Genomic DNA, 17,335 nt, shown 5'->3' with positions numbered 1-17,335 from the left:
ACTGAGATCCCACATGCCCCAAGGCACAGCCAAAAAACAAAAAAAAAGAAAGGTCCAGACTTGTTGAACAAACTTCAATGTCATCTTTAAGATTCAGAAAAAGGAATGAAATAGCCAAATTCTCTCATTCATTTTATAGTCATCTCAAGCAATAAGACAACTTATTGCAAATTTCAGGTTCCATTTAGTCAGCACCCACCAGGTGAGACTGTGAGCCTCCTCAGGGTGATGTCCCCACCTTGGGGCAGGGTGGGAACATCTCCCTGAACGGACAGAGAGACGAAACACTTGAAGACAAAATATGTTACGATTTAGAGGGCATCTGCTTTCCAGTAACAGCAAATCCTTCCACAGTTCCTTTATATAATGAATGACATGCACCCAATCACTGCTGCTTCTGAAAGACTCCTACTTAGCATGGCTGGGTTGACCTATGTCTAAACTGCATAATAATTATAAACCTTTTGCTATTTTGGCCTAGTTCACTTCTTTGTCCTTTTTGCTCAAACAGAATGTAAGCAATGTTTACCATTTTTGCCACGGACTTCCAGTTAGCTCCTAACTCAAGTCTCCTATAATAACAGTGCATATAACTATTCTCAAACTTCAATGTGACTCAGTGCTACTTTTAAAACAGAGATTACAGATATAGTCACATACCTTCAGATTATGGTACCTATTCAACCAAAAGCAGTGCTCTAATACCCAGCATTTCATTAGCGTCAACTATCATCAGATCATTTTCTGCAGCCTGGAGAATATTTCACAATTTAATGCAACATAATAACCAAAGAGTACTCCATAGTCTGATCATACGACAGCTCCCTTTAGCCAGCTTCCTAGCAAGATCTGGAGGACTACACAAGACAATGAACAACTAGTTTCTATTAAAATAAAGAGAAACAAAACTAAACAATAAATCTTAACCCTAAATGTTTCAGTTACTCATGAAATCAACTTTACCTTCACAAAACGTGAATTTGTTCTTAGAAGTTTGCGGACGACCAACAACAGGAAATCCATTTCTTCAGTTCGCTCGTGTACCTGCAAAATAGAAAGGGGGCACCCCCAACGTGGGAAGGCACATGTCACCGCTGAGTGACTGGAGGGCAAGGGTTCAACGGTGCGCCTAGGGGCCTGGGGACTAAGTCTCTGCGCTAAACGCCGTTCCTCAGGAAACTATCACTCCTGGTTAAGAGGACGCAAAGAACGGTGGCCCACAAACCAGAGAGCGCACGAGGGGCGTGTGCGTCACTGTCGCCCCCGGCGCCCGTGCTTCTCTGTAGGGCCCTACTGGCATCTGGACAGAGGAATGTTTACCGCTCTCGGCCCTGCCCACTGCGACAACACAAAGCATCCCACCACCGAGAAGCAGCAGACCAGCCTCCCTCTGCCGCTCCCGGCCCACAGCACCCCTCTGCATGGGCATATTTACGCTACTACTTCAGCAAGGGAGTGCAGGGCGGTGGCTATGCCCCGGCAGCAGTGCCCCCTGCCTGGCAGGCTGGAGCTCACAGGGTGGGCTCCGGAAGAGCTGGCTCAGTCAGAACAGGTAGCGCAGGGCTGGGTGAAGAGCTGAGGGCAATCGGAAGCCCCGCAGTAGCACCCGGGGAAATGGGGCTGCGGGGTCCCCCGGGGGCCTGCTGCTCAGGCAGCGCCCTCCAGGCCGGGTCCCCGAGGGCCTGTCCCGAACCAGCCAACACCCAGGGCTAAGTCACGTGTGGCCGTTTCTCTACACTTAGTCGGGCTCCCCAAGGCACAAGGGGACAGCAGATTCTACTCTGGGACATTCCTCTGCCCAAGTGGAGAGATTAGCTGAGTCTGAAAGAGGGCCTCCCTTCTCCTCCAGGCGAAAGGCTCCATTGTTTGTTCTCTAGCCAGCTCCTTCCCGGCCGCACTTCCCACTGAAGCAGGTATGGACAAAAGTAGTACAGAGAAAAGAAAAAAACAGCAGCTGAAAAGTATTTAACCTTCTGGCCTAACGGCTGGAAACCCTAACAGACACCTTATTAATCTAACTCTCATTTCATTCTATCACCAAACCCCAGAGCACTTCCTCAATGCAAACATCCTGCCTCGCGTACTTAACAAAGAAAAATAAAGGCTGTGCTCAGGCAAGAGCCCCAAAGTGACCTCTCCTTAGCGCTGAGACTCCCCTGGCCTCCACACCACCACTGCAGCCTCCAGAGCTCTGACTTCACACAACCCGGCTTCTCCCAGTTGCTGGAGGCCGGGCTGCCTCCCCCTCCTGCCCTGAGGACCCCACTCACCCCTATATCCCAGGATGCCCACAGTCATCTCCCTGCCCCAGGCCCTTTTCCGTTGCCCATAATTACACTTATCTCAGTAGATATGTGTCTCCCCAGCAGAGTGGCTAAGAGCAGAAACTACAACTCCGGCATCTTTATAACCTCAGCACCTAATGAGGCAGGTACTCAAAAAATGTTTACTAAACGAATGATTCACCTGAAGCTAGTTTATTCTTTTTCAAGAGCTAAGAACTTAAGGACATGATCATTCCATTTTCAACTGCCTGGCCACCTTCAACTTCGTAGATTTCTTTTGGAATTCAAATCATCCTGCACAATAGGAACAATATTCTTTGTAAAACTGAAACTTCAGGTCTATCCAACCCATTAATTCTTTAAGCAAATAGTTAGTAGAACACCTACGAGGCGCTGGGGACACGGTGGTAGAGTAGGAAGCTGCTCGTGTAACCAAGTGACGAGGCACTCCCTGTAGGACAAGCTCCTGCACAGTGTAGCTGACCTGTGTTCAGCTACCATCACACAGCTTCAGGAAAGAATGCACCCAGTAACGCAGTGTGCATGGGCATGTCCACGCCACTCACGCGTGTGTGTGCAAAGATACCTCCTAACACAGTCAGAAAGTTGCTGGATCTACAGAAATAAATGGAGGCATGAGAAGTAGAGCTCTGGAGTGAACTACCCCACAACACCATGCTATCTGGAGGCCTCAGTAAAAGGCTCAACAACAAACGGTAGCTACTGTGGACTGTGTAATACCACCTTTGGGCATACTGCCTAAGTTTGAATTTCATCACTACCTAAAGACACTCAAAACTGCCAAAAGTCATAAAGAAAAATTATGAACCATACTGCACATCACACTGTATTGCAAAGAATAACAACATATTTTCCACCTTTTACTCTCCCAAACAACAGTAATTTAAAGCCAAGTAAATGTACACAAGCTAGTAAATGCACCCATTCAGCTTTACCTGCAGTATCGATGGAAGAAATTTTCACATATTAAGGTATGGGGAAGTCATTCTGGCTTATACATGACATGCTTGGACTTTATGCTAATTAGAACAGCCTTGTTTTGTGGCCTGTCACACAGGCATCGTGCATCTGCTTTAACCATTAACGACGAGAATGCACTTAAACATAAAAATGGAGTAACTATGGTTCAGGCATCCAAAATGGAGCCGGGTGGCCCTTGTGGATGTGGTTTCAGACACGCTCCTCCATCACTTGGAACCTGAACTTTCTGAACTGCATCAGACTCAAGGACACCTCCAGCCATTCTCAAAACAGTATCTGCTGGCAGCTGCCGACTGCAACCTTATTATGGTCTCAAGGTCTCCGCTTGTAACTATGCAACCATTCCAGACCCCAACCGATCCCTGCTTAACTAGCACCCTTATTTCTCTCCAGCTCCAATCCTAATTCTCAACAAACAACTTGTATTTTTCAGTTTTTGCCTTTATAAGCCCCCCATTTTGTAGTCCAGCAGAACCCAATTCAAGTGCTTCTTTAATCTGTGTGTCCCAGGCTATAGTCCTCAGTTTGGCTCAAATAATACTCTTTTGTATTCCTATTATAGATTGTTTACTGATTATTTCCATTGGCAGTATGTTTTGGTATTATACTGATCACACAACATATCAAGAGAATGGAGAGACCTTTCCCTAAAGGGCTGCTCAGGGGGTTTCATTCCAGCCTCCATCAGGTACTCCAGCCCCACCTCACAGTCTCCCACAAATCCTATTTATTTGCTGATGTTTCTAACGCCACAAGAAATAAGTAAAGCTTCTCAAGGCATAATTACTGATGAGGTTTAAAACTCAAGAGTTTGGGGTAGAGGCATTTCCAAAGCTCCTGGGAAAACTGTTTGAACACAGCATCTCCCCACCTCAAACAACTCTATAAACAAAATTGGGAATTCCCTAGTGGTCCAGCAGTTAGGACTCAGCGTTCTCACTGCAGAGGGCGCAGGTTCAATCCCTGGTCAGGGAACTAAGATCCCACAAGCCGCGTGGTGTGGCCTAAACAGAACAGAATAGAATCAAATCAAAATCGATTAAATATTCCATCCTTACTGAGCAAAGTCGAGAAAGCTAAGACTGGCACAAAGACTGTGTTCACAATACTTTATTAGAGATTTTTTTAGAAAAATGAATAGATCAATATCATCTATTTACTTTATTCATTTTCTTAAAAGATATTATTATCCTTGTTTTACTAGATGGAAAGTATCTGTAAGGCACTAAAAATACCTACAGACAATTAAAGTTCTTAATTGTCTGATGTGGCTAACACTCTAAACCAGGGTCAGCAGCCTTTCCCTGTAAAAGGCCAGAGGGCAAATACTTCCAGCTTCACGGAACATACGGTCCTGTTCCAACTATTCATCTCTTCTGTAGAACACCAGCAATCATAAACAAAGAGCAAAACTGTGTGCCAATAAAACTTTACTTACAAAAACAGGGGCCAACTTTGGCCTGAGGGCTGTAGTCTGCCAACCCCTGCTCTAAACAAGGATTCACAGTCCTCAACCTCCCCACCTGCATTTTGGAAGTAAGAGCAAAGGATAAAAACAGAAAATCAACATTCTAAGTAGAATAAGCAGATATAGACCCAAATTACTTTTTGACACTTTACAAGTAACTTGCACTGTGTTCTCTTATCAAATAGGAATATGAACATAAGAGCAGAGCACTTACTTCATCGATGAAGACATGTGTGAATTCCATCAAACTCTTGGCACTAACTATTTTCTGAAGCAGCACTCCGGTTGTCATATAAATTAACTTGGTGTCTTCTGTCGCTATTTTCTCCAACCCTACCTAAAATTGGGGAAGGAAAAAAGAAAGGAGAAATTTTTCAGTTTAAATGGTTCACATTTAATTACCAAAAAATGCTATGCTCCTTTCATAATGAAGGTAAGAAAGGGGAAAAAACTACTGTATATCACAAAAATATAGGGTCTAAATTAAAACTGAAATTCTCAAGTTGATTTTTCTTCTTCTTCTTCTTCTTCGTGATGAGTGGAGAGACTGGCCTATCTAGTCGTACTTCCCGTATCATTTTTATGTTAAAATGATTGTGTATGAAGACATCTTCAACATAAAGATATAATTGAAAGATAAAATTATATAAAAGCCATTCTCAAGTCTGAGCATTCTCACTTCTTTTCTATTCAACTGAGAAAGAAACTAAAGTTATCAATATTTTCAAGAACTTCAGAGATTCACTTTTTAAAATTATGCCATAATTCTGCTCTATAAGCAACCGATTTCATTTTCTTTTCCAGCAGAAAATAATCACACCTTATCATCAACTTATATAAAATTAAAAATTAACAAAGAGGGACTTCCCTGGTGGTCCAGTGGTTAAGACTCTGCGCTTGCAACACAGGGGGCATGGGTTAAATCCCTGGTCAAGGAACTAAGATCCCACATGCCATGTGGCATGGCCAAAAAGTAAATTAAAAAAAAAAATTAACAGAGAGAGATGGCTCCCTCTCTCAGTCTCACCTGATAGCCCACCAAACCACCCAAAGTCCAGGCGCGCTCTTTACTGATCCACCTGGCGATGCTGCTGGCCCCGATCTTCCGTGGCTGGGTGACCACAATGTTGCAGTAGGTAGAGCGTTGGATGTAATGATCCAAGATATACTGCGGGAGCTGAGTACTTTTGCCACTACCGGTGGCACCGTGTATAATTACCACAGAATTACTTTCTATCAAAGAAATGACCTAGAATTAAAACAAAAAACAAACCTTCAAAATTGCCACAAATTTAACAATGATGTAATAAAGTATTACCTATGAACCAAAAGCTTTATCTCAAGAAGACTTTCAGAATTTATTTTCTTTTCATCCTTAAAAGTTAAATTATTACCTAACCACCTAAACATCACAAACGAGAGAAAGAAGGTTACTAATGGCTGCTGAATTTGAAACCAATTTGAACACTGTGAACAATAACTAATGGCCACAGAAATTCAGGCCAAGTTCACTGATCCCTATGTCTCAATTTCTTCGTCTATAAATATGAAAACACCAAAATGAATTTCTATAGCTCTTGCTAAGTCTAAATTTCTATTATTTAAAAATTTTGTAATGAACTTCCGTGTAATTCTACTGAGAAACATGAAAACACAGCTGTTATTACACTCAAGTGGCTTTAAATTCTCATTTGAAACTCTTCAGACACACTTTAAAACAATGAACTTCTAGTGCGCCACGTACAGACTGCATGGAGCGGCCCGAGAACGCCAGCCCGATCTCTCCCCACCGCTCCCCGCCTCCACCCTAGATATGTGTAAGCTCTTATCACTCTAGCAATTGCCATGGCCAGGGAATACAAATTAATTTGAATACTGGCCTCTTAAAAATTAATAAAGTATATCTACTCTACAAAAGCTGCATGATTCGATCTAAAGCAAAATAAAAATTAAATTTAGAACATTTACAATTTATTCCTATCTATAACCACTTCTTCCGCTAGTATAGTTAAGGTTTCAATACGCTTACTTTTACCCATGTTTAATAACATGTAACCAATTAAAAGTGTAATCCTCCTGCTGCTATATTGCCCAACATTGTTCTTAAAATTACATATCAATGACTGATCAATCACCAGGCAAACAAACGAGGCAGAGTGTAAAGAAAACTCAGTGGAATGCTAGAGAGACTGCGGCTGAGGGCATTATTTGCTTTCTAAAAAGTCTGGGCAGCCGGTATTGCGAGAAGCAGCTCTCCTGGGGCCCAGCAGGTGTTTACTCACACTTATTTCAGAGCAGGGATGACTAGGTGAATAATGAGCTCAGGGGAAGGCTGAACAAGTGAAGCACCGCCGAAAGGAAGGCCATCAACACGCTTACTACACAAAACCACCTCCCCAGGGTGCCTGCCCAGCACCTCGTCACTTTCAGACCAGAAACCAAGCGCTGGGTCGCCAGCATTTAGTCAAACAACAAAATTACATTATGACAAAAATAATTTTACCTCTTCCTTACATCGATTGATAGGCAAATCAGGATATTTATAAGTTGTCTCTGGGATGCACATCACACTGCTTGATTTAGCTAAAGGTGGCCTTGGACCTGGATTCAGGCAAAACAAATACAATGCTATTTCTTATATGAAAAAAGACAAGGTAAACAACCTAGTGTTTTATCTATATACACAGCAAGCTGTACACACACACAAATACATATTCTACAGGCTAACACTGTGAGCAGGGTAATTAGGAAATTTCCTTAGCACCCACTGCGAATAATTTATACAAGCTGAGCACCATCTTACCCTCCATCACAGCAATCAGTGTTGTAGGCTCAGCACTACCTTCTAAGATAAAAGATGTGCAGAGCACAGTACTCATCACTTGAAAATGGCACAAAAATGTTTAGCTTAAAGAACAAACTTTTATTTGAAATTTCACACCAATTTGTTAAGTGTTCATTCCTTGCTACTAAATCCATAGTAGACAACCAAACACCATAAGGATACCTTAGGAACAAGCACCCTGGAAGGGACAACTTTACTCTGACAAAGACACACCCTGGGGCGCTTCCCTGGTGGTACAGTGGTTGACAGTCCGCCTGCCAATACAGGGGACACGGGTTCGATCCCTGGTCCGGGAAGATCCTACATGCCGTGGAGCAACTAAGCCCGTGTGTCACAACTACTGAGCCTGCGCTCTAGAGCCCGTGAGACACGACTACTGAGTCCACGTGCCACAACTACTGAAGGCCGCGTGCCTACAGCCCGTGCTCCACAATGAGAAAAGCCACCGCAATGAGAAGCCCGTGCACTGCAATGAAGAGTAGCCCCTGCTCGCTGCAACTAGAGAAGGCCTGTTAAGCAGCAAATAAGACCCAACACAGCCAAAAATAAATAAAATAAATTTATTATTTTAAAAAAAAAGAAAGACACACCCTGGGGAGCTCTGCCCAGCTCCGCTATTGAACGTCCTCCTGTAAATACACGCACTATACTCCGGGGATGCCACAAATTCTTGATATATCATCAAAATTCACAGGATACAGACTTCTATTGGGAAATAAGTTTTACTTCCAAAGTAAATAAACTTTGAAAGCTTCCCTGTGCCCCCCAAACTCAGCACTGAGCTGGCTCCCTCCCCAGGTCTCCCCTCAACGCCCCCCTCCCTGTTCCTCCCAGCCCTTCGCTTCTCTGCCCCAGCCTCTCCCTCTGTTCTGCCGTCACCCTTTCCACTTGACACACGTGTCCATGCTTTGTTTTTGCTCTCCTACATTTTCTCCTACACATACTCTCAGTTTCAAAATCGGTCTAACTATATAATGAAAATATGGCTATTTTCCTATAGTTGAATCAAAATGTGCAGTACTTGTTCTGAATTTTAAGAACAGAGGAGCCAGTTCTCTTCTCTCTCAAAGCAAAAACAGCTTCTTTGTGGAAACAGAGTTCCTTCTAGGGCATCGTGGCACTGACTTCGGGGGAAAGTTCTCTAAGTCCTGCCCTCAACAGCTTTCTAACCTTCTAGTCACCTCACTACTGACCGCCAAACTCCACAAAGTGTGCACTTCTGTCCACTCTCACATCTCACTCTCCTTCCGTTGCTCCGCTTAGCTTTTAAGAAACACAATCACTGACGCTGTCCTGTGTTCCCACTGGTATACTTGCGCTCAATCTCACCCCTTCCAGAAGCACTCTCAGCTAAAAAGCCCTTTAATTTAACCACACTACCTTCAAAACATGTAGCAAAACTCAATGTGTAAACAGTTCCTAACTTACAAATGGTTCCAAGATTTTATTAAATTATGTAGAATTCTAAATGATGGCTGGGTACCCAGGCCAGTCTACAAATGCAAGAACTGAGATGATATATGCATAAATAGGGAAAAAATAGAGACCTTCCCATTCTTGGTGTTGGTAGGCTTATCAATCAATAATAGGCCTTTTTAACACAAAGGGAAGGGATGAGACTCCATGCGGCCCAACTAACGAGGAGAGACAGAGGGAGGAGCTCCTGAGCTGCTACACCGCTGGGAGATGCAGTGACAGGGAGTGGGACACAGGGTGAGAGGGACAAGGCCTGCATGGGGAAGAGAGGTGACACAGACTCTTTAGAAAGACAGAAAGGTAGCAGCTGTATTTTTTGCTCAGAACCTGCAGCCGTGGCTCACAGTGCTGCTGAACGAGCCATCACTTTGACAACACTGATGTGACTTACATTCCTTGATTACATGCATTTTGAAGGTTGCTGCTTAAAGACAGAAATGCTACAAGAAAACAATTGCAGAAGTCCTAACTGTATTGTCTAAACCACAGCCCTCTCTCTATTTAACAAGAAACACAGGCTGACATTTTTAGGTCACTGGCTGCAGCCGACCTGAGCGCAAATCAAGTCCAGCCTCCACATCCACCGCCAGAGGGAAGACCACAAGCAAAAGACATGTTCACGGCTGTGCAGCTCTTTCACCTGTGCAGCAGCAACCAAATCAAAGGAGGGGGCCAGGAAAATATTACAGGTAAGTTCTCAGAGAAAACGGGTAACAACGCAAATCAACAAACCACATACAGCAAAGTGTAATCCAAAAGTGATATGAGAAATACCTCAACCTCAAATTTTATTTTCCTGTTATCTCTTTATCTGAGGTTATTAACATTAAAATATCTCACATGAACTGGAAAAAACTGGAAACCATGAAAATTGCTAGTTTCTCAAATACAAAAAATCTAACCAAAAAAATTCAGCAGTCAGGGTTCCAAACAGTATATAATGGATTTTAACTGGAGAACATAATAACGTTTCTTATCATAAAATCTAGACACTGTACACTACAGAAAATAAGTTTAATTATTACATTGCTGATTTAAGTATAAAATCAAATCTTCAAAATAATTACATATCACTTTTTCCAAGTATGGGTTGGTATTCCAAACACAAAATTAAACTTAATTTGAATATTTCCCTTTTCAGTTATTAAAAACTCCAGACAGGCCATTCTCTTAAACTCAAAAGAAAAGCTATCAAAGGGATGGAAACCACCACCAAAAATATCACCAAATTAAAAGGGAGGTAGCACTGTGGCCTTTAATCACAACTAAGGACACCACGCCAGGACAAATTCAAAACTGCTATATGAAAACAACAGAAACCCCGCAGGAGTCCACAGCCTGGAACCAAGGTCAAGCTGTTCAGAAATGCTATTAAATCTCAATTTTTAAAAAATGATTTACTTTAAACTATATACAATGATTCTAATGTAATTCACAGAAATTCACTGAATGTGCATTCTTGGATTTCTACTCAGAAATGATTTTTTAAAACAGTTATATAGATGAAATAACACCTGTATCACGCCAAAAGCAAAGGTATTTTTTTAATTGTTATGTTTTAATTAATTTATTTATTTTGGCTGCGTTGGGTCTTTGTTGCAGTACATGGGCTTCTCACTGTGGTGGCTTCTCTTGTTGCAGAGCACGGGCTCTAGGCACACGGGCTTCAGTAGTTGTGGCATGCAGGCTCAGTAGTTGTGACTTGCGGGCTCCAGAGCGCAGGCTCAGTAGTTGCGGCTCACGGGCTTAGTTGCTACATGGCATGTGGGATCTTCCCAGACCAGGGCTCGAATCCATGTTCCCTGCTGGCAGGTGGATTCTTAACCACTGCACCACCAGGGAAGTCCCAGCAAAGGTATTTTGAATCAAAGTATTTTAAACTGGATATAACAAAATTTTCACGTTGAAACCTTCGGGCTGGACTGGAATTAGAGGTACCAGTGCAATCTCACAGTTTTAATGTAAACAGACAGAATAGAGATAGAAATAGCTGTGTATACACACACACACACACACACACACACACACACACACACACACACACACACACACGAGAACCTCATCTCCTTCCCATAGGCACTGCCGCACTTCAAAGCATGGAGCAGCATCTCCTGCTTCCTGCGGCCCCTCTCCTCCCTCACATTCCCATCCATGCATCACCTGGTCCTGTCCGGCCATCCCACGACCAGCTCCCCACTCCATGCCATCACCCCAGTCATCAGTCACCATCCAGTCTCACCTGGACTTCTCCTCATGTCCATGCTGGTCCCCACCAGTCCAGTCTCTCCAATATGACCAGAGTGGTCTTCTCAAAACACTGATCTCATCCCTCGACGTTCCCCCCCACACACACACTCATGCCAAGGTAAACCTAGAACTTTCAACAGCTTCCCCTTGCTCTGAGTATTAAGACTAAAATTCTTGGGCTTCCCTGGTGGCGCAGTGGTTGAGAGTCCGCCTGCCAATGTGGGAGACACGGGTTCGTGCCCTGGTCCGGGAAGATCCCACATGCCGTGGAACGGCTGGGCCCGTGAGCCATGGCCGCTGAGCCGCGTCCAGAGCCTGTGCTGCGCAGCGGGAGAGGCCACAACAGTGAGAGGCCCGCGTACCGCAAAAACAAAAAAACAAACAAACAAAAAAAAAAAACCTAAAATTCTTAGTCATGACCCCAGGCCCTATCACCAGTTGTGCCTATATCTCATCCAGCCTCATCCAACACAACCTCACTCGTCTTCTACTGCTCCTGTGACACGTGATCCCAACCTTAGTAGCTTAAAACAACACACATTTACAGTATTCTCTTACAGCTCTGAACGTCAGAGGTCCAAAAGCAGTCTGGGCTAAGATCCAGAGGTCTGCACAGCTGGTTCCTTCTGGAGGCTCTGTGGGGAAGAACCCATTCCCCACCTCTTCAGCTTCAAGAAGCCGCCTGCACTCCCTAGCTCACCGCCCCCTCCTTGTATCACTCCGGCTTCTGTCCTTACATCTATGACTGACTCTGCTTACAGCCCTGCGATTACACCAGACCCACCCCCAGTCCCTCCACCTCAAGCTCCTCAACTTAATCTGTAAAGTTCCTTTTACCATGTGATGTAGCACAGTCACCACATGTTCTGAAGAGGAGGGTGAGGATCTCTGTGAAGGGCTATTATTCAGTCTCCAACTGACCCTGCCCACCCACACCCCAGGCTTTCTCCTATTACAGGCCCTCTGCATACATTTCCCCCTCCCCCTGATCCCCAAACTCTCTAGGTAACTTCTATAACTTCTATTAATTCTTCAGCTCCAAGCTCAATTGTTACTTTCCTGATACCCCAGCTAAAGGCAGAAACCCTTGTCCTAAGTCCCCAGAGAGTTTATCTTTCAGAGGATTTACCTCCAAAAGCATTTATTTGTGTAACTACATGATTAAATGATAATCTCTGTAAGAGGAGGGACCAGGTCTTTTTAACTTATATTCTCATTGCTTCACACCGTCCCTGGCACACACCTTGATAAACATTGGTCGTTGAGTCAATCCTCCAAGTGCAGTCAAAGCTATATGACTGCCTAGTGAAAAGCTCCAAATATATTAAGATGCCATGGACAGAGAAAGCAAATAGCAGTTTCAAATATGAATCCAAATCAAAAGTTACAAGAGCAGACACTTGCACTTACAGGCACTCATTTGTCATCTAGCCATCTCCACACAGCGGCAATCCCTATGGCAGGCTCCAGGACCCACAGTGGTGTGCTCGGGGTTTGTATATGTGAGTGCAACAAGAAGGATCACATCATCAAGAGTCTTCTGAAAACTAACACACTTCCCCAAAAGGAAATATTAAATGACAGATGTCTTTCCACAATAACACACAGCTATTTCAGGCTTCTATCAAAGTCCACACACTCCCCTACACAGATAAAAATCACCAGGCCTCTGTTCACTGACATTTAAGAGACTTCTAAGGCTTCCCATAAATAAGCAACAGTGCAATAAATGTTCTTACACGTACTACGTTGTACTTTTCTTAGAATAAGTAAATATTGAATCAAAGGACACACTATCTCTTTGAACTATCACTTCTGGTAATAATGTACTGGGTTGTTCACACAAATATTTCTCCTGAGGACAACTAAAGATGCTAGACGAAATATACAAACATCATGTTTAAAAAACCGAAAGCTTGGCAAGAGAGAGAGGAAACACCAGGCCAAAGTCTATAATAAGGCAAGGACACAGAGAGGAAGACAAAGAACTCAAAGCTGCTTCTGCCTTAGGAGAAAGATGAACAATGAGAAATTAGTCTGCATATAGTAGAGTGACCAAAAAAATGAAAAATACAAAACTGCATGAGAGAGTGGAGCATAGATAATGGCTCAGAATTTTCCAGAATTGATGAAAGATACCAATATTTTACATTGTCAAGAAACCCAAATAAAGACCAAGAAGAATAAGGATTAGTATACTTTTATGTATGGACTATATTTCGTAATTTTCAAAAAGGCTGGAAAATATTACCCTAACCCCAACTTCTGTCCCTAAGTCCGAGCATAAGTACACAGAGTAGAAAGAAAGGAGGCAGAACTTCCTGACTGAATTGGTAGGAAGTTTGTGACGGATAACCTTTTATAAAGCAAAAAAATCAAAAACTTACTTCTGTCATATGAATACGGTCTAATGCTAATAAGACAATCAGCTCACTAAAAGAAAGTGCATACTCACAGAAAGTAACTAGCTTAACCTAAAGTCTGAACAGTTGCATCCTTGTATCTCCTTCTTGGGAGGAGGAGAGGTTAAGAAGGACCTTTGCCTTTTATTGTATACATTTATGTACTATTTAAAATTTTGTTTTAATATGATTATTATTTTTAAAACTATAATAATTTTAATAACAATAAAATAATTTTATAATAATATATTATTGTATTGTTATTATTAAAATTATAATAACAATTTTAAGTAATTCTAATTAATAGTAAGGTCAGGGACCGTTAGTAGTCTTCCAAAGGACAGACTATTTAGACACTGTACTTAAGAGAGGAAAACATGAGCAGCTCACAACACATCATCACACACTCACAATTTATAATCTGTCATATACTCCTCCCCCCAAAATCCTGAATTAACAAGCAATACGGATTCTTTATTGATCAAAATACACTTCTTAAACACTTTTAAGAAGTTACGTTTTAGGGCTTCCCTGGTGGCGCAGTGGTTGAGAGTCTGCCTGCCGATGCAGGGGACGCGGGTTCGTACCCCGGTCCGGGAAGATCCCACATGCCGCGGACCGGCTGGGCCCGTGGGCCATGGCCGCTGAGCCTGCGCGTCCGGAGCCTGTGCTCCGCAACCGGAGAGGCCACAACAGTGAGACGCCCGTGTACCGCAAAAAAAAAAAAAAAGAAGTCAATGTTTTAACATGTGAACAACTCACATATCATATTTTATGATATTTAAAGATACTCGTTTACCTGGCCCACTGGCTGAATGATCACTGCCATACGTATCAAACTCTTGTGCTTCAAGTTTTCTGTATTTGTTAATATACTCCGTCTCTGAGCTCTTCTGGCTCAGTGGCCTGCAAAGAATATCAGAAGTTAGTGCACTGTTCACAGAAAGCCAAGGAATTCCCACATGCTAGGAGAATGCTTGAATAGTTACTTTTACATTAAGTCCTATTAAAAAAACTGCAAATCGTCAATAAACAAATGAAAATACACTCAAATTCACAGTCAGTCAACAAATAGATGCAAATTAAAACAATGAGAAACCTTTTCCACCCTTTGAATTGGCAAGAAGTACAACTATGCTTAGGTTACGAGGAGAGGGAGGCAGATGGGTACAAGTGGTTACTCTGCAGAGCACTGTGACCTGTCCTATTAACCTCAGAACACATCTCCTGCCAGCTGACACTTCTTTCCTCAGTATCTTCCCCAAGGGCAGTATTCGCAGCACCTGTAGACAAGGAAGCACATGCAAAGACATGTATGGGAGCTGTAGGGGTTCAGAATGAGCCTCCCCAAAATGTGTCACTTTTGCATGAGGATTATTTTGAACTAAAGGCAGTCAAGACGCTACAGGTTCAGGAGAGCACAGAAGAAAAACATCCTCTGACATAAATCGTAGCAATGCGTTTTCTTAGGTCAGTCTCCCAAGGCAATAGAAATAAAAGCAAAAATAAACAAAGGACCTAATCAAACTTACAACCTTTTGCACAGCAAAGGAAACCATAAAAAAAAAAAAGACAACCTACAGAATGGGAGAAAATATTTGCAAATGATGCGACAGACAAGGGCTTAATTTCCAAACTATACAAATGGGTCACACAGCTCAGTATCAAAAAAAAACAACCCAATCAAAAAATGGGCAGAAGACCTGAGTAGACATTTCTCCATAGAAGACATCCAGGTGGCCAAGAGGCACATGAAAAGATGCTCAACATTGCTAATTACTAGAGAAATGCAAATCAAAAGTGCAATGAGGTATCACCTCACACTAGTCAGAATGGCCATCATCGAAAAATCTACAAATAATAAAATGCTGGAGAGGGTGTGGAGAAGAGAACCTTCCTACACTGTTGGTGGAAACAGAAAGTGGCTGTTTTCCAAAACGCAGCCACTATGGAGAACAGTATGGAGGTTCTTTAAAAAACTAAAAATAGAGCTACCATATGGTCCAGCAGGAAAGGGGACTCCAAATACTCAAAACGGGGGCAGTGCACACCTTACATTTTTCTTTTCTCCATTCTCTCACAAGCCAGGTGCGGCGGGAGCATCAAACTCTGAGGGAGGGAAACTCCCTCTATAAGAGGGTGGGGCCAACTCTCACTGCCTTTTTTCTTTCTCTGCCCTCCCACTGCTTGGCCTGGGAGACAGACATCACTGCAAGAAGTGCCTGGCAGAGCAGGGCAACAAAGCCCCTGTCTTCTGGCCAGAGGACCAGAAAAGGGAGGCCCTGGGCTGGGAAAGCACCAGGGAGATTGCAGACACCTGAGAACCTTTAGGAACTGCTGGGCGCACCCCTGGGCTGGCAGGAGTGCCCTGACCCCAAACAGCCCATCACAGACTTTGAGAACTGAGCTACAGGACGGCCACTAGATGGCACAGTGCAAGATAGATCCAGACAGCCCTGCAAAGGCTCTGAAAACCGGAGGGACCACTGCCCAAAGGAAGCTGGCTGGAACTTGCAGCCTGAACACAGCTGGTCAGCTGCAATCCCCACAGGATTTAAGCAAGACCCAGAGTCCCATAATATAATATAATATTCAAAATACCCAGGATACGCCACACGGTTACTGGGCGTTCTAGGAATCAGGAAAATCTCCTGGGTGGAACAATGACTACTTACTTTGAATAATGATTATCCAAATTGGGGATCCCTACACCTCAAACCAATCTCAAATCAATTTCAAACCAACTCAACACCCAGGAGTACTTATTTTTTTAAGCCTAAAAAGCTGACCTTCTTCTGTATGTTGTAACTTTGAAGTAAAGAAGGGCTTAAACAAGAACACAAAAAAGGAAAAGTCAAAAAAGGAAAATATCAACAAACTAAACTAAACTATAATGTAAAACTTATGAACAACGTCTATAAAGGTTACAGAGCAAGAACAGTGGTCTCTCTCGAGTGAACATTTGCAGCACAGAACGCAGACGCACACTAAGAATTCTCTTAAGTCAGTAAGATGTGGACAACCCAATAGAATAGGATTTTTAACATGAGAAAGTACATCTTAGTGTGTTTTAATTAGAGTATTTTAAAGAGGGAATTAATATTGGGAAAAGGAATTTAACATCACAGTTTCTCAAATATTAACTGCATCTTTAATAGCCAAAAAGAACAAACCAATAATTCAGAACTCTGAATTCAGTAGCAAAGGAATTAAAAACAGAAAGATATCAGTCCTCTCACAATGAAAAATCTTCCTTTAATTGCAATCAAATGCTGCTGAGAACTGTATAAGGCCCCCTGACCATAAATATATACAAGTTGTATATAAACAACCTGGCTCCTTAGCCTGCCCTTCAAGATTCCAAAATTTTGTCTTTTTAGACTTAAGTACTTCCTTACACATCTTAAACTTCTACACACACACACACACACACACAGACACACACAATGAATGATATGATCCTATCTCACTTCAAGTCATAAAATTTTTTGCTGTTCAGCTAAGAAGATAAAGCCTAGAAAACCATGACAAAGACCAAAAAGAAATTAACCTAACTGCGTCATAGTTTAAGCTTTATGTCTTCCACACAAAATAGCCTAATGAGGTTGCA

The 17,335-nt window shown here is 42.8% G+C and overlaps 1 protein-coding gene and 1 long non-coding RNA gene across 3 annotated transcripts in view; one reads left to right on the top strand and one right to left on the bottom strand.

Annotated features, from left to right (window-relative positions):
* Positions 1-17,335, top strand: part of LOC125963659 (uncharacterized) — a 239,044-nt gene that overhangs the window by 59,331 nt on the left and 162,378 nt on the right. The gene's annotated exons all lie outside the window — the stretch shown is intronic.
* The window catches only part of TDRD9 (tudor domain containing 9), a 106,355-nt gene that overhangs the window by 75,038 nt on the left and 13,982 nt on the right, over positions 1-17,335 (bottom strand). The window contains exons 2-6 of the mRNA XM_033421290.2: positions 14,525-14,631; positions 7,259-7,356; positions 5,783-6,004; positions 4,970-5,092; positions 964-1,044 (exon numbers count right to left, since the gene is read on the bottom strand). Of these exons, the coding sequence (XP_033277181.1) occupies positions 964-1,044; positions 4,970-5,092; positions 5,783-6,004; positions 7,259-7,356; positions 14,525-14,631 (631 nt within the window). The remainder of the gene's footprint in view (positions 1-963; positions 1,045-4,969; positions 5,093-5,782; positions 6,005-7,258; positions 7,357-14,524; positions 14,632-17,335) is intronic.

The sequence above is a fragment of the Orcinus orca genome, chromosome 2 (assembly GCF_937001465.1).
Source record: "Orcinus orca chromosome 2, mOrcOrc1.1, whole genome shotgun sequence".
In the NCBI taxonomy this organism is placed as follows: Eukaryota; Metazoa; Chordata; class Mammalia; order Artiodactyla; family Delphinidae; genus Orcinus; species Orcinus orca.
The sequence above is the reverse complement of the archived record's forward strand: the minus strand, read 5'-3'. Positions and strand labels throughout refer to the sequence as shown.